General features: G+C 39.1%; 1 protein-coding gene across 2 annotated transcripts in view; it reads right to left on the bottom strand.

The window, feature by feature from the left end:
* Nucleotides 1-923: 923 nt before the first annotated feature.
* The window catches only part of LOC145478003 (rhotekin-like), a 65,224-nt gene continuing 48,397 nt past the window's right edge, over nt 924-17,750 (bottom strand). For both annotated transcript variants that reach the window (XM_081455888.1, XM_081455889.1), the window contains exons 8-10: nt 12,175-12,303; nt 4,858-5,146; nt 924-2,933 (exon numbers count right to left, since the gene is read on the bottom strand). In XM_081455888.1, coding sequence (XP_081312014.1) covers nt 2,749-2,933; nt 4,858-5,146; nt 12,175-12,303 — 603 coding nt within the window. In that variant the 3' untranslated portion in view covers nt 924-2,748. The remainder of the gene's footprint in view (nt 2,934-4,857; nt 5,147-12,174; nt 12,304-17,750) is intronic.

Consider the following 17,750-nt stretch of genomic DNA (forward strand, 5'->3'; position numbering starts at 1 on the left):
GCGTGACCGCGCTGCTCTAATCATTGATTACTTAGCTCTTATTAACCGAGCAGGAGGTCTGTATGGGAGAATCTTGACCGAGGTCGTGAGTACAGACCGAGGTAAATTAGAGGAACCTGCACTCATTGTAGTCAGTTGAATGAATACCCAACGCTCCCTACCCCTCCCCTACCGACTCCCCTATCCCCAATAATATCTTTTCATATTTCGAGCTGACACCAGTTTAATTTTTGTTTATTTTAGTTTTGAAAATTTAATTTACATATTTTTCATATTTTTTACATAATTATTCGATGTTCCGGAATGCTCCGGGATGTTCCATGTTCCTGGTTTTATCGACGGTCCAAATGAATTGCTGTTAACATATATTTTGATGTCATTCTGAGAGATTTGGTAGTTTTCATAGTTCTAGATTGTTTCATTTTCTTATGCGAAGCTTCAAGTTTTCTCCGAGCTTCACAAGCGGCATGTTGTGGAGAAGAATACTGTGATTGGTTTTACAATTTCTATTATTTTTCTTAGGCCTTAAAAGGCCTCAATACCACGAATAACAATATCTTTATTTCTCATAGCAGTAACACTAAATTAAGTTATTGTTGAACTCTGCTGTTTTGAATGAGTCTGGACGCTAAATGGAGTGCTGGTAACATTGGGACTCTGCAAAACGAGGAAACGGATGGCGGATGGCACAAAACCATAAAAAATAAATCCAATATATAAACGAGTTTGAATAGTTAATTGTATAATTACGTAAAAATAATAGACTGAAAAAATAAAATAACAATACATAGGAAATGAAGAGTATGTAATAATGCTTTTATTGTGTGTTGTGTCAGCGGTTTTGGTGTGGTTGGAACATGTGGCAGGATGGCGAAATTTGCGGGAAACGATCGACATAACAAAGACAATTCCAAAGGCAACGCTCTATCCAATAATAATTTTATTTTCTCGGCCTCGGGGTATTACAGAAAAATTCGTTGACACAATAAACCAGTAAAAAGTCTTGTCCGTGTGCCTACAATCCATTCCTTCATTTTTAATTTAATAATTTAAAATTAATTAATTAATTTACTTATTATTTTCAGCTATCCGCTGTCCGTTTCTATACTTTGCAAGAGTCCTGCTAAAATTTGCTTTTGGTGTGATTATACTACCTTTTCGAGTTGTTGAAGCGTATAAACTACTAAAACTAGAACGAGTACTAATAATTTACGTTGTAAAAACCAAACTTATTTGGCCGGGCAAGACTTTGAAATAAAGACGACCAGGTCATTCATACAATGTGTCAACTTTGCAACATTTCTCAGGCAGCTCGCTAAATCAAGTCATTCTTCTTTTGAAATCTTATTTCGCCAGTCGCCACAATCATGAATCTCACTACAGTTTTCCGAATAATTCTCTCTCTTATTGCGTCATTCAAGCAAGTTCAGTAGAATTATATATATTGCAACTAAGATAAAGGTACTTGGAGGATTACGTCACTGCTAGGGAAATGGCCAGCTAGCTGAAAGATAAGTGTGATCACGCAACCTTCAGACTTTTTATGACCTCCATGACTAGTTTTCCACGCCTTTACACATGGTGCAAAGAGACAGTTGAATCAAAGCTGTTAAATTAGCCCGTGAACAGGGCCCGGTCAGCGGTTGGTCCCCCGGGAGAGATACGGTAAAAACTAGCATGTAAGAACCTAGTAGTTTAAGAACCTGCTGGTAGAAATTTGCAATTTAAAAACCGAAAAATATAAGAACCTGTTTAGCCAAGCATGATCAAACAGGTTCGTATACAGAGGGTTATCACTTACATTTTACAACTCATTTTACAACTCGTTATAGAGACAACACTACCTGTGCATTCTGTAATCATTTGTGTCATAATTTGGCTTATCATAATACAGCTTTGAATAAATACTGTATTTAAGGACCAAACGCAAGTGTAGTTACTTTTCTGCTAATCAACAACTTCATTTCCGTTATAGAAATTAAGAACCTAATTAAGGACCTACTTAGCCTAGATTACCAATAACTACCCCAAAATACAAGAACCTATTTTGCCATACTTAATAAATGTAGGTTCTTACACGCGGAGTTTTATTGTGGTGCAATAACACAGAGGAGAACAGTGATTGATACATCCAGAAAATTCTCTCAGGCTACGTGCTATATAAGATGCTTATTTTCCGCTGAAATTTTAGCCGCAATAGACCAATTTCGATATATTAAAATTCAGCCTAACACAATAGACCTCAGTACGAGGGAATAAACCCCACAAACTCTATAGTTATTCCCCAGAGCCTCGTACTGAGGTCTATCGTTTTAGGCTGAATTTTAATATATCGAAATTGGTCTATTTTCAATCTACTTCAGTAAAGTGTAATTTTTTGGGATAGAATTCTTTTTCCGACGCGGCGAAAATCACAAATCAAATTTTATCTAGACAGTTAGAAAGTCTGCAGTCTTGCCTTCATGCGAACGATCAACTCAAAGGTTGCTTCCAGTCTACAGTTAAAACTGCAACTAATGTGCACACTCAGTCCAATACTTAAGAACATGGGTTACACTTAATTCTATATACAGTCATGCTCCTTCACGTATAGCTAGAGTGTGATTTCCTCTAAGACTGGCGTACCTCTTGACGGAGGAAAACAGAGAAGACAAGGAGGTGAGAGGTGAGGGGTGCTGTCACTAATACACTATTTTAGTGCGACTGTTTTCTCTGCGACGATTACTTCCCGGATCCATGAATAAAGAGTTAAATTGTAGTTTCATAATTTAACACATTCTCATCAGCTCCTTTCTTCTTTCCCTTTCTGAAGCTTCTGTTTAGGGGGTCTCTTTTTTGCCAGATGTCATATGTGCATTCAATGCTTGGGGAATCTGCCGGAATTGATTTCAGTTCGCACAGGGGTTGACGTTTACCATCATTTATAACGGTTTCTGTCGAGTCAAAAGGACATTATCACATTACGTGTAGGTCATTATGGGTGTAGGTTGTAGGTCCCCACTATGTGGCATTTGGTTGCAAAGGCTGCCCAGGGGTGGGGCATTTAACAATTCAGTCAAAAACGAAGGATTACACTTCACGACTTTTTTTAAAATGTAAGCCTGCTTTACTAAACATCAGAAGGATTTACCCCAAGTAAAGAGCGTAGATGTAAACTCTTTTTCCAAGATTTAACCCACTGGAAATTAGCTCGTGCCCCATCAACAATCCTATAAATTCATGCTGGTCCTCCGTGTGCGAGAAAATCGAGGTGAGCAGCGATGGTGGATGGCACGATTGACAATATTTGTGGGAAGAGTTCTGAATTTGTGACTCGTTGTTTCAGACAAAAGGGCCTAGCGAGAAATGCAAATAGTTAGGATTGTGCTGAAAACATGTCATGGGCATTATGTTTCCGAGGATTGTAAGTTAAGATTTGTTGTGCCTTCATTTGTCACATTGTTGGTGGTTATTACTTTATGTTTAACTTGTCTGTTGACTTAGTCCTAGAGCTATTTAGAGTACTGTTTATTCTGTTGTACTGAAAATTAGCACGTATTAAACAGATTAAAAGAGACCTCTTTATAGAGAGGTTAGTTATGAAAAATCAAGCTTATTTTGATATCTGGTTTGACTTATATTACTGACGAGGAAATGTATTTTTGAAAAATACTTTGGGTTTGCAAGTCACAAATTGTCCGAACTTTATGTGGCTCACGGGCACGGTTTTTCAAAAAAACTATTTTTTACCCGGCAGTCAGAAATTCTTTCCGTTTTCCCATCAAAATTTCCATTCGACCCTGCTGAGAATGCCCAACCTCTGTGTAGAAATACCAAGGGATTTCCGAACTTTACAGGAGGCAGCGTGGCCGAGTGGTTTAGGGCGCTGGTGTTGTAATCCGGAGGTCCCAGGTTCAAGGCCTCCACGCTGCCACTAGCGCGATTTGTTTCTCGGTATTCCCGAGTTCAAATCCTCGGTCACGCTTTCTAAATAGCCAACTGGTCTGCCTCCTGCCACTCGGCATTTTGAACTACATTACGTTTATTTGAAATGTTTGTTTCCTTTGTTTCAGTGGCATGCCTGTAAACTAGCTAAGCTTAGTGCTTGTATAGCTAAGTGCACGATCACTATCAGTAACATTCACATCACATTCACATTCACATTCACATTCACATTCACATCACATTCACATCACATCACATTCACATCCACATCCACATCCACATCCCATCCCATCCCATCCCATCCCATCCCATCCCATCCCATCACATCCCATCACACTTCATTTCATTTCATGACATGACATTACATTACATCAGGCGTCTACATTGAATTGTTCATTTTGTCTCGGCATAAGAGCACATAACTGTAACACAACGAAAGTTAGCCACAGGTTGCGTGACATTGTTGATACCGAGAACTACTGAGTGAAGGCGGAGTTTGCAGTTCTTAGAACTGTTGGCCAGTTTTAAAAAAGTGTGTTTATAATAGATATAAATTTAAAAAATAAATCGTTCATTGTAGTCAAGAACTTCATGGTTCAAAATTTTTGACTGCCGGGTACCTAGTCTTTTGAACAACACTTTTCCCACGGCCCCACGATAGGCATTTTGCATGTACCAGCTGTCCCACGATGGGGCATTTGCAAATTTATAAAAACAAAATGTCAAATGCCAGGGTGTGGGAAAGGGAGCGGGGGAGGGGGAGAAGATGAGCACGCTTGGAATTGACGGAACCATAGAAGGTATTTGTCTCTCGCTAAGTTTTGGTGGTTACCCTAGGTCTGTTTCTGTTTCTGTTTCTGTTTCCGGATTCCTGGTTTTCCTTATGGGCCTATGGGAGACCCACAAAACTAGAAGAGCAATGTTGCAACTCACCAGCAAAAGAGGACAGTGGAACCTCAACTGAATCATATAAGGTTTTGTTCTCAACAAAGGAACGTTTGTGTTGAGATGGATAAACTATATTCATCTCTTGTTGGCAGGTTGTTTTCCATGCTGTAACATCCAAAATAGCTTGGTGCAAGGCATCCCTCCAGCATGCATATTCTTCATCTGACTCACATGCCAACACTGGCTCCTTTTCAGGCGTTAAACTTGTACTTGTAAGAATAAGGATGTGCCGGTGCTGAAAGGTAGGACTGATTGTGTCTGTTATCTCCATATGCTGATTATAAATCAAGAGAAGACATCGTTAACACATTTAACCTTTTAAGCCTACCATGCAAGTTCGTATAAACCAACGCAACAGTCAAACCTTAGAACAGACCCAAAACTAGCAAATAAAACTAACTATATATATACTCGGTCACTGCAATTAGAATCCTCTTCCCTGAATGAAATTAGTTGAGTAAGGACAACCAAGCTGGTGTTGCGGCAGTTCGAGAGGTGATTTATGTGGTTTTATTTGGGCAAAATATAAGCCATCATACACCTGGACAATATTTCTTTCAATATGGCAGGGTAAGGGACCCAATAACTTTATTTCAAACTTTACCAAACCCAAGCTTCAATGCTTACTTGCACAGCGATGTGCCTCACTGTGGCTGCCCAACAATTTTTGAGTTATTTTTTTGGGTAAAACTAGTTGTACCTAGATCACGAGCGAATGAACCGTTATTATGAGGATAATGGTTGTTTAGCAAGTATTTTATATATACATGTAGATGTACTGAATTGTTGTTAAAGAACAAACATGGAATGGTTTTCGGTAGAATTTATATTAAATTATTTTTTGTTTGAAATGTTTAAAACATGAGAAATTGTAATTTAGGCGATTTTGAGAAGGAAGTCCTATTTCTTACAGACGTACAGCACAAGTTTCTTGCAGGTATTTGTTCAGAAATGCCCCGCGATTCTAAATAATGTTTTGGTTTTGTAGTAGACGAATTCCCTTAGCTTTAGCATACTATAAAATTTCAACTCACGGGCACGCCACTCATCAATGCCGCAGTATCATACAGCCGTCATTGCTGCCATTATATTGGGGAATGTTTTTGTTATCTGCAACTTTGGGTGTACCCATTTAGAGAGAAACAATGAAAGAAAAACAGATGCAAGTGGCTTACTATAAACTCACTGAATTAAAAGAGCTTTGTGACAAAAGTTGTATGGTGGAGTCCTGGTACATACACCTTGCTAGACTGCGAAAAGGACCAGTAACAGAGCCATGTAAGAATTGTCGGAAGGGCATCAAGAATACGTATAAGGTGTGTATGGGTTGTGGGCGTCACACATTACTTACGAGAGAGCAGAGTTTTGGAAAAAAGTATGAAGGATTTAAATTTTCCTATTAGAGAAATGTGGATCTTAGCATATGTTAATTCAACAGATGGAAAAGGCTATCTAAAACTTGAACGATTTGTTGGAAAATGGTTTAATCTGCTCTGTTAATAACATAAAATCTGTAGAACAAAGAACAAGTGAGGCAGTTATCACTGATGAAAGCAGCGGCATTCCATGGCCGTTTTATCATAATATGATATAAGATAATTTAAAATCTTCTGGTCCGTCCCAGTCGTCGAGGATAATGAGTGTGTTGGTGTCAAGCTCGCAACCTTCAACCACTTTTCAACTTCGGGCTACTCACAGATGATTACAAAAATTGTGGGCCACAAAATAATTGACAAAATAATGCACTCTAATAAAAAAATTGTTGATGATATTAAGTCGCCCGCCTGCAATGATGAAAATGTTGCATTTTACGTTCTAGGAACCCAAAGTTTTTCTATTTATCTCGAGTATAAGTATCTTCGTTCCAGGTTAAATTTATGTTTCTGCCACATGGAGGGCACTAACGTTTCTCAGCAGTCACTAATCAGTTCTTGGAAGTTTCGATCCGCCTGATGTTAGTCAAATAAAGTTGGTCTGTTTGAGGTCCATCAATAATTAGTCAAATTAAGTCTGTCTGTTTGAGGCCCAGTTGTCAGGTTTGTTAGTCCCCAATAAGATTTTTGTACCGGCAGTTGTTGCTGTTAAGGGGTGTTTGTTGGAAGTTAAGTTTACCAGCTTTCCAGAGTCATCCAGAGTCCCAGGCAATTCTGTGGTTCGTCAGATGATGATGTACAGCAATTTGATTGTTGGGTCAAATGGTAAATTTTTAAAGTTTCTTTTGTCTTACAATTCCCAAAAGAGACTTGGAAACAAAGAAAACACCATCAAAGATAGAGGTTTGTCCTGAAAGCCTCGTAGCGAACGTGGCCTATTGTCAAAAGGGAAAAACTGTCTTGGAGGTCCCAAATCTAATGCCTGTCAATCAAGATACCAATGCCTCAAATGTCGAGGAAATCACCACACCAGGCTCAACACAGGGCCACCCCCTATCACAACCAACCCCAATTTCAGAGGTACTTATCAATATCAACCCCTCAGTGTTCCTCTACTCAAGTTATAGTTACAGTGTACACAGATTACATAGCTTGTGAAGCCAACATTCGTTTTGATGAAGGGGCTCAACCTTGATACATCGCTCACACCCTAGCCAGTCAAGTGGGCCTAGAAACCTCAGAAAAGGAAGAGGTTCATCTATCAGCCTTTAGAGGACAAACATAAGCTGTCAGACACCTACCTCTGGCTACTATAAATGTTGTGACACCTTCCGGTGAAAAAAATCCCCCTCCATGTTTTAGTAGCAAAGATAGCCACACCACTTCAAACTCACAGGCATCAAAGTGTGGAAAACCTCCCTCGCCTTAGGGGACTGAGACTTGCACATCCAATTACGTCTGACAAGAGCTTTGAAGTGTCACTTCTTATTGGTTCACTTCTGGGATCTAGTTGAAGATGAAGTTATCCTTGGCCATGAACCAACAGCTGTTGAATCAAAACTGGGTTACCTCCTTTCAGGACCATTGCAAACACCATCCTGCCTACCTTCCACTACTGTTGTGAACTTGACCTATAAAAATTTTGGTCTCTAGAAGCCCTGGGCATCTCCCCACCATCAGAGAAGAATGATTATGAAGTGTTCTTGGAAAACTACATCAACAAATCGATCACAAGAAATCAAGATGGTAGTTACAACACACAATTCCCTTGGAACTATGACTCCCCCTTTCTCCCGACAAACTACACCAAATGGTTTGTCTTGCTGCCACACCCCAACTCCTGACTACCTAAGAGAACATTATAGCTGAACATGAAGCACAAGGATTCATTGAGAGAGTTGATGCTGTACAGCCCACACACTAAGCCCACTATGTCCCTCACCATACAGTTAAGAAAGACTCAGCTACAACAGCAATCAGAATTGTTTATGACTGCAGCTTCCACTCTTCACCTGACACACCCTGCCTGAATGATTGTCTCCTTGTTGGCCCACCATTCCTTAACAACATATGCTTGATTATTCTGCAGCTCCGTACCTTCACTTATGGCCTGACGACAGACATCAAAAAGGCATTCTTCCACGTTGGCCTTGACAAAGGTGATAGAGACTTAACCAGATTTTTCTGGTTATCTAACCCTGAGGAGCCAGAAAGCAAGTTCCAAGTATACCACCACCTAGACAGCTACAACACAACTGTGGCTGAAGATATGAAGGAGAATATCTATGTCAACAATGTCATCTCAGGTTGCAATCAAGACCTAGAAACAGTTGCCTACTACAAGGAAGCCCGCTCAATCATGAATGAAGCCCACTTCAACTTGCGCTCCTGGTCCTCAAATAGCTCGTCACTTAGAGAGGAAGCTGCAAAGGATGGCACATCTGATTCAAATGAAATTGTGATCATTCTTGGTTTGAAATGGAATCCTTTTCTGGATATTCTTACCCTGACCGCAAGTACAGATAGTCCACACAGCAGTTGGTTATCAAGTGAAATGTATTACAAGTATCGTCGAAGTGCTATAAACCTATAGGACTCCTGTCCAAGTAACCAGAAGAGCCAAACTATTGATCCAAGAATTTTGGCAACAACAGCCAATGGCACGAAATTGCTCACAACATGAGGGAAGCAGCTACTATCACCTTCTTTCCAAATTCAATGATAACCATGCAAATCGCGACAAATTCAAACCCTAAGGGCCCGGGATTCTGGAAATTAAATACAGTCTTTCTATCAAAAGATAATGATGTCACCAAAATCAAAAATACGATCCAAGAAACAAAAAGTGAATGTGCAAACAACCCTTCTGTGTCTCCCCCTCTCCTATGAGAAATGATAAAACTAAAGGTGAGAGAAACATCACTAAATTATGTTAAACAAAGGAAAAAAGAAAGATTCGACCAGGCGACAAAATAGAAAAGACCATAGCCACGCTCGAAAGAACACTGGAAGACCAAATTATCGAAGGACAATTATGGGAAAAACTTTTAGATGTACTGAAGAGCAAAAAAGAACAACACGAAAAGACGATAGAATATGGAACAAAAGGCGCTATTTTGAGGTCGCGGAGCCGATGGTACAACGAAGGCCAGAAAAATACCAAATATTTCCTTAATCTGGAAAAAAGACATTATAAACAAGGAACAATTTCAGCGTATCTTTTAAAGTAGTTAGTTTTTTATACATATATATTATTTATACATGCTCTTTTTATTTTACGTTATACAGGGCCCTCGTTGATACCAGTCCTGCGACTGAAGGGGTCACCCTGTTTAAATATCGATTATTATTATTATTATTATTATTATTATTATTATCAGTAAGCCAGCTGAGAATAAACAAGCATAACTTTATTACAAAGGACAACCAGATATTAAAGGAATGCCTTTCTTTTTATAGAAGTTTATACACAAAAAAACTGACTGATCGGCAAGATCCATCCATCATCAAATCTTTCTTTCCGGAAGAATAGGATGTACATCTCTCAAAAGTAGAAGAAACTTCCTGTGAAGGCCCACTTACAGAAACAGAATGTCTCTCTTCCTTGAAGCAAATAGCTGACGGCAAAACTCCTGGAACAGACGGACTACCAGCAGAGTTCTATAAAATGTTTTGGTGCGACATTTCAGACGCTCTTATTGCCGCGATTAACTTTGCACACGAGATCGGTAAACTACCAATAACTCAGAGTTGAGGAGTAATAAACTTATTCCCAAGAAAGAAACAGACCTCAAAATTTAAAAAACTGGCGACCTTTTCTCTTTTAAATTGCGATTACAAAATAGCCGCAAAGTCAATCACATATAGAATCCAAGCTACTCTCCCAAACCTCATCAACCACGACCAGACAGGATTTATTTAAGGCAGGTTTATTGGTGAAAAGATACGTCTGATCGATAGCATCATTAACTACACCGCTGACAAAAATATCACTGGTTTGATTCTGCTTCTAGACTTCGAAAAAGCCTTTGACATACTCGAGTGGCCATTCACTGAAAAAACCTTACAACACTATCGCTGCGGCCCCTCGATCCAAAAATGGATACAAACTCTTTATTGTGATATTGAAAGCTGCGCAATAAACAACGGTGGATGAGCGAACGTTTTAAAATTGAAAGAGGTGTGAGACAAGGCTGCCCTCTATCTCTATATTTATTTGTTCTTTCCGTTGAAGTTCTAACTTACGCAATTCGACACGACCCTAGCATTAAAGGCATTTCAATCAGTCAAAATGAATTCAAATTAAGTCAATATGCAGATGACACCACACTAATTTTAGACGGCTCAAAAGACACGCTTGAAGCCTCGCTAGACGTTATAGAAAAATTCAGCAAGATATCTGGTCTCAGACTTAATAACAAAAAACGGAAGCGTTATGGACAGGTTCAAAGGCAAGAAGCTCAAACTCTTGTGTCCAGAAAAAGATTTCAAATAGCAAGAGTTCAAAATTAAAACAATACGAGTTTGGCTCTCAATAAAACCTGAACTAACTATAAATCTGAATTTCAAAGAAAAAACGGAAAAAGTCCAGAACGTACTTAAAAACCGGCAGTAACGAAGATTAAGCGTACTTGGAAAAATCACTATATTAAAAAGCCTAGTCGGCTCCCAGCTGGTTAATGTCTTTTCTCCTCTTCAAACAAACCACCAAGCTATCGAAGAATTGAATGAAGCTTTCTATCATTTCCTATGGGCCGGGAAACCCGATAAGATTAAAAGAAACGTTATAATTAACGAGTACAGCGATGGTGGGCTTAAAATCTTTGATCTTTTCTCATTCAATAAATCTTTAAAAACTATCTGGATCCAAAATATCTTGATAAAACAAAGATGAGAAAGTGGGAACTCTTCTTTGACCTAGAACTTGGCAGATACGGTGGGGAAGCTGTTTTTTTGGGTAACCTAGAAAATAGATACTAAAAAACATAGATACCAAAACCCACTTCCAAACTTCTGATATGTTCGTTAACGAAATACTGCTGATTTGGGCCGAGGTGAATTATAACAACATTTGTTCCTTACAGCATTATAAAACACAGCGTCTCTGGAATAATTCTTTGAAAGAATTGATCGCAAACCTGTTTATTTTCGAGAATGGCTTGGAAAAGGAATTTTGACAATCGAGTCTCTTATAAAAGACGAGACCTGTTTCCTCTCTTATGCAGAGTTTTTAAATAAATATCATTGCAAAGGCTGCCCACTCGTTTTCAGTGGGATTATTGCCACATTGAAGACAATAAGGAAGAGATTCAAGGAAAATATTGACAGTCTGAAAAATGTTGAGGTTGAACCTGTCGCCTTTGATCTTACCGCAACCACAATCCCTTGAATTTCGCAAAAACGTGTTTAAGGCCCTACAATGTGACCTATTCCCGACTAGAGAGCTGCCTCGTTCGTTCGCTCCAGGCTCAGTCACTGCGGCAGCAACTAAATGCTTCAGTGATCTTCGAGAGAAACAAGTTATATCTCGAGAGAAACGAGACCAAAGGTGGTAACTTACATTTGAGCAGTGCTGCAGCTGTATCAGGGTGTAGACCACTTTGAAGTAGAACTATCCTGGAGCAAGTTTTACTTTTTTAAAAAAAAAGCTCCATTATGTCCATGGATGCTCTCGTTTTGCTCTCGTTTCCACTTATTAATATTTTTGCAGCCATGTTCTGCAGTCATGGGGGGAATGATTCAAGTAAAATTCAGGGACAGATTTTTGAATAAATGTCTTCTTTTAGCTAGATACAATAACTAAGGGTGATAAAAAACAAATACATGAGAACAAATAATTTTGAGCTTCCACCACTTCTGCTCAATATTCAATCTCTGTGTGACAGAGTTAAACAATGATTGATACTAAAAAGCAGAAAGCAAGTCTTACTGGCTTGATTTCTATACACTCCACCAGTTCGTTCTCATCAAAGTCCTCTTTACTTTTCCAGCATTTAATTCTCCCATGTCTCAAAACACACCAAAGTCGACACCATGAAGACTGGTTGCCAATCATTCTCTAAAAACAATGCACATGAAAAACCAAGCAATTAAAGAAATGACAGAAAAATACATCACTGTTAACGAGTGATAGCATGCATGTAGATAGGGGGGTGTATACATGTAGCAGTTAGTTGAGGAAAAAATTCCCTCGCTCAGTCAGTCAGTTGTTAGGTCATAAACAATATCCTTCTGTAAGAGGGGCAACATGCCCGATCATGATGAACAAAATGGCTGTCAAAGCGATCAAACTGTTCTTTCATGTTTGGAGTCAAATATATGTGCCCCCAAAAATAGAGACTATTTGATATACAGCAAAGGCGGGTGCAATGGTGGGTGCACAATCACGAGATGGCTCAAAAATAGGTCCACAGTGCGTACCAACAGAAGGCGTAGAATCACCATAAAGGTAAGGCAATGAGCGATTTAAGAGATTGTCTAATTCACCTCGTAGATCTTTGGCGAGGCAAAAAATATCCCGTGACAACGTGCTTAGACCAAAGATGATGAACAACAGCTTCTTTCTGTTTATCGCCGAGCGAAGCAACATGTGAAAATTTCTCTAAACAGGATTCTAACAACTGCTCTATTACGAAGCATGGCATGTGTCAGTGATAACAACTTCTGCAAACAACAAAACACGCCTGGATGCAACCGTGATCAGCCATTGTCAAGGTGATGATACGTTTGTTGCACTTCAACCAATGGGAATTTCTTGCTTCTGGAGAAACAGGGAATTCACTTTTTTCCTAAGATGTCCACACTCCACGGTCACAGTCCCTATATATTTCTTGGTCCCCACCCTCTACCCTGTCAAGTCTCCCATTTTGCACTGGTGTCCAATTCTCTCCCGATTCTATCCACCCTTTCAACGATTGAAAATGGAGGGCTGTTGACAATCTAATAGTACAGCGGTGTTCATTAAGTCGTTGTTTAGTCTCCCCTAAATTAAAGTGGTTACAATGAATCATGTAGATGGGGTTTTTAGTGTCACAAGTCAGGTTAGATTTGATGGGGCACGTTTTCCCAGTAGAAAAGAAGGTGTAGGAAGTTAGTTACTTGTGGGGACAAGTAGCAAAGTGTTTACCACAATGGAAAGACCCATAGGTGAGTTGGGGTTCAGTCGAATATGAAGTCACCAAGGTTGGGAGAGAGTCTGAAGGCCACAACAGGCATAATTATACCAAAAAACGCGTTTGCAACGGTTAGAAGTTAGCAGCAAATTGTAATGTTTTTTGATAATATTAGAAATGTGGGGAAGTGATGGATTAAAAGTAGTTATAAATGGTACATGTTTAGGTTTGTTGAAGTCTTTGGTTTGTAGATTGAGTCTGCAGGGGATGTCAGCGGCGCATTGTATTTGCTTGGTGAGGAAGTTACAGTTGTAACCTCGATTGAGGAGGTTAAGCGGTAAGTCGAGCGTCAAGTTGAGCTGCATGGGTATTAAATGTTGCCTATGTAGAACCAATATGTTGTAGACAGAGTGCTAGACTGAAAGGAATGGCAAGATGAATGATAGAGTGGATGTTGGTGTTTGTCTGTGGGTTTAGTGTAGGGGTCAGAACAGATGCTACCATAATTAGTTCAAGAGACATTAACGTCAAGGAAAGTTACATTAGTAGATGTGTGTGAACTTGTGAATTTAATGGCAGGTGAATGTTGTTGACAATCAATGAAAATTTTTGGCTAATCCAGACCTTGAGTCCAGATAAAAATATCATTGACATATCGTAGGCAAGTGTGGGGTTAAAATGGGGCATTTTCCAAAGCGTTGGCTTCAAAATAATAACAATAATGACAAAAAAAATAGCACAAGTAGGAGCCAATTTAGTACCCATTCCTGTGCTGTGGATTTGAAGATAGCTAGTGGTTGAACTTATTCATTTTGAGTGTCATGCAAATGACTCCCTTCAACCAAATAATGACAGTAAAACACTGTTCTGGATGTTACATCGCGGACGTTACATTTCTTGAACTTTGAGTTAAAACATTTTGAAATGGATCCTAAAAGCCAAAACATTACACCCCAAGACCATTATGTCCTTCTAGACATGCTAGTTTCACGTGACAAACATTTTGAAACAAATAACAGCTTTCAAGACGCTTGGGAACTATTCTCAAATTTCAGCAATAGAAGAGGTTCTGCTATATTTCTGATGAACACAGTCATTTCCAACAGTTGTTACACCCTTTCATGTTTCCTTTTAAGTTCAAGAGTTTTTTCCACAGCTGGTTGCTTTGGAATTTCAAATGGTCAACTGATAAAGTGAGGATCAATAACAGAAGCAGAAAAAATGTTTGAAAAGTGGTCTCTTTTGTATTCCCTTGTCTAGGCCAATGATAAGTAGTTGTGCAAACTCTGTGAAGGGACCTTGAATTCAACAAAACTGCCATTTTCGTCTATTCTCTGACAGAAAAAAACTTATTATTCTGGTGACAAGCAGATGTTTCCAGGCTCAGAATGTAAAGAGCATGCTCAAATGTAGCTGGTACTTTATGTAAAAGCCATGTTGTGTCCTCCAAACTGTGCTGTGATAATTCATGGCTTTTACATGAAATAGTAACCAGTTTCATCCATAACAACAGTAAATACTAGCAGTAATCGTAGATTAAAGAGTGCGTTCAAGTTTTGGTAGGTTCAGTATGTTAAAAAAGCAGAAATTCTAGGAACAGCATTTTGGGCCTGAGCTGTTAGGTAGGCGTGAAATTGGCCTCTCTCCAGCAGGGGCAAAAACAAATGAATTGATCGAAAGCACATGCATGGTTTGTTCTCGCTTACACATGTATTACGTAATATTAGTTACGACCGGTCAGTAAAAAACACGGACTGCAGTTGGTAGGCTGCATTTAGTCCGCAGTTCGCGTTTTATACCCGAGTCCATGTTTTATACCCAGTTCGTAGTGCGCAGTCCGCAGTCCGCAGTCTACAGTCCGTAGTCTGCAGTCCGTGTTTTATACTGACTGTGTAAATCAACACAAACGATGCCTGTTCCGTCGGTATGCGAGACGACGTGCCTGTATTACCAAAACTAGGACAATTATTCTGTTTACGAACATGACTTTGAATCGCCTTGGCTTTGGGGGAACAGCTACAGGGCATTTTCACTTCCGAAACAATGAAACAGAGGACACGTTAGCGTACCAAAGCAATCCTGTGGGAGTTGAACTCTTTTCCTATGTAAACACTTTTGTTTGGTTTTTGTTACATATTTTGCACACAGCAATCTAGGCCAGCGAAGTGAAACTACACATTTCCTCCTTTGATTTATTCAGTAGAAAGCAGCTTTGGTTTTGGTCGAAGAGATGAGGGTTCACAACATGCAGCCCAACCACAGCTTTCTGTTCGTACGAAAAGTTGTACACGTTTCGCGAAGACATGTCTGCAAGGTTTTTAAATGCCATTAACAATGACTTCGAAATTTAAATAAACAGCTTATCCGCTACAGTCCACAATAAGCTGCCTCGACACTCGAAAGTCCGCAATATCGAACAACAATCGAAAGAAAGCACATGGACGAACATGGAGATGATGTCATTCGCCCCTGAAGAATATTTTGGGGGCCCAAATTGGTATCCATAGAAAGATACATACACAAAAACTCGAATCTTTCCGCACTGCCTGATTAGAACTGTGTTCTCTCGAATGCAATTAACCTATCTTGCTTTATATGACCAAAGACAATGCAGAAAAGCTGATTTATGTTCTATACTTGGCGGTGATTTACAGTGTAACGCCCACGACATTGGTTATAATGTCTGCGACGTTTAAGTTCAAGCACTCTTGTAAAATTGAGAACTGTCAGTTTAAATGAAATCAACCTTTTTTGTTCACACAACCACTTAACTGCAGGTATGTGGGACAGTTTATACAAAAAGCCTTGATACGTACTTCACAGGAATTTTGAATGAATGTTAATGCACTCAATTATTGTGGTTGTTTTTTATGTAACGTCTGCTACTGTGATGTGAAGTATATATGAAATAATTCGTATATGAACTGCGGTTGTAGATGAAAGTGAAGAATGATCATCGCAGTAAATTTTCCAATTTAAGCAATTGGAAAGAAGAAACCTGAAAAAAAATCAGGGTTTCAACGGGATTCGAATCCGTGACCTCCGCGATACCGGTGCGATGCTTTACCAACTGAGCTATGAAGCCACACATTGGGAGCGAGGTCAATTAATTGAGTTCATATCTTCCCGTGGGGAGTGAAATGATGTGAAGTAAATATGAAATAATTCATATATGAACTGCGGTTGTAGATGAAAGTGAAGAATGATCGTCGCAGTAAATTTTCCAATTTAAGCAATTGGAAAGAAGAAGCCTAAAAAAAAAATCAGAGCTTCTTCTTTCCAATTGCTTAAATTGGAAAATTTACTGCGATGATCATTCTTCACTTTCGTCTGCCACTGTGTTGTTTTGCTCTATTTCTTTAATAGAAGTCACTTGATTGGAAAGATTGTACAGCCCTGTGAACATGTCAGTAGGCACGAACATGTTCATTAACAGAAAACTGGATGAATCCTTTTTAACCTTTGTCTGTGGTAGATTAAAGTTTTGAAACTGAGTCTGATTATAACGTTCGCAAAAGTGGAATTAATCAAGTGATGATTGATATGAGCGAACCTTTGCATAAAATATGGAATTACTCATTTTGTAAAGAACACTGATGTTTCAAAGGGTAAGACAGTCAAACCCCGCTATTTTGAACTCTCATGATCCGGGGAAAATAGTTCAAAATAGCAGAAGTTCAAAATAACTGAACGTAAATGCCTGAAAAGTAGATCCCAGTGGTTTTGAGTTCGAAATAACGGGGAATTTTAAATAAGTGAGTGCAAATTAGCAGGGTCCCATATTATCACAATAAGGCCTGGTTTACATTAGTGACATAATGACATAAGAACGTTATCACTTATCTGAGTAATGTGAACATAAAAAATATACTAGTAGTGATCAGAGATTATGAGAGCGCGTTCGACGCTCTCACTTTAATATATAATTATATATCGTAAATGAATGATTTCACTAGCTGACTTTCAACCTTTGTCTATTACTAAAATCAACATTTTTCAGCAGCAACCGAGGTTTTACAGTCAGATACGCATAGTGTCAAAGTCCATGCTAGTGAAGAGGTCACGATTTGTTGATACGTTGCGTGACGCTGCCAGTTTCTGTAGTCTCTCAAGTTTCATTGAATATTTAAATTACGTACATTATTCTAAGCTAGCGTTTGCAGTCGCGTGTTCGTTTCGTGACTAATTCGAGTATTTCCCCTGATGAATAAAGTAGTCTTATGGATCTTGCCTTCAGAGTACTTTTCCACCGATTCCAAACAATAAAATTTAGACCGGATAAAGACTGAGCTATCTGTCGCGACTGGAACTAATCAACAAATGCAATCAAAATGTAGCTGTTCCCACGGTTATCATCCCAAAGCCAAGTCGTGTTAATAAACAAGGACAGTTC

Source organism: Orbicella franksi, chromosome 2, assembly GCF_964199315.1.
Source record: "Orbicella franksi chromosome 2, jaOrbFran1.1, whole genome shotgun sequence".
NCBI lineage: Eukaryota > Metazoa > Cnidaria > Anthozoa > Scleractinia > Merulinidae > Orbicella > Orbicella franksi.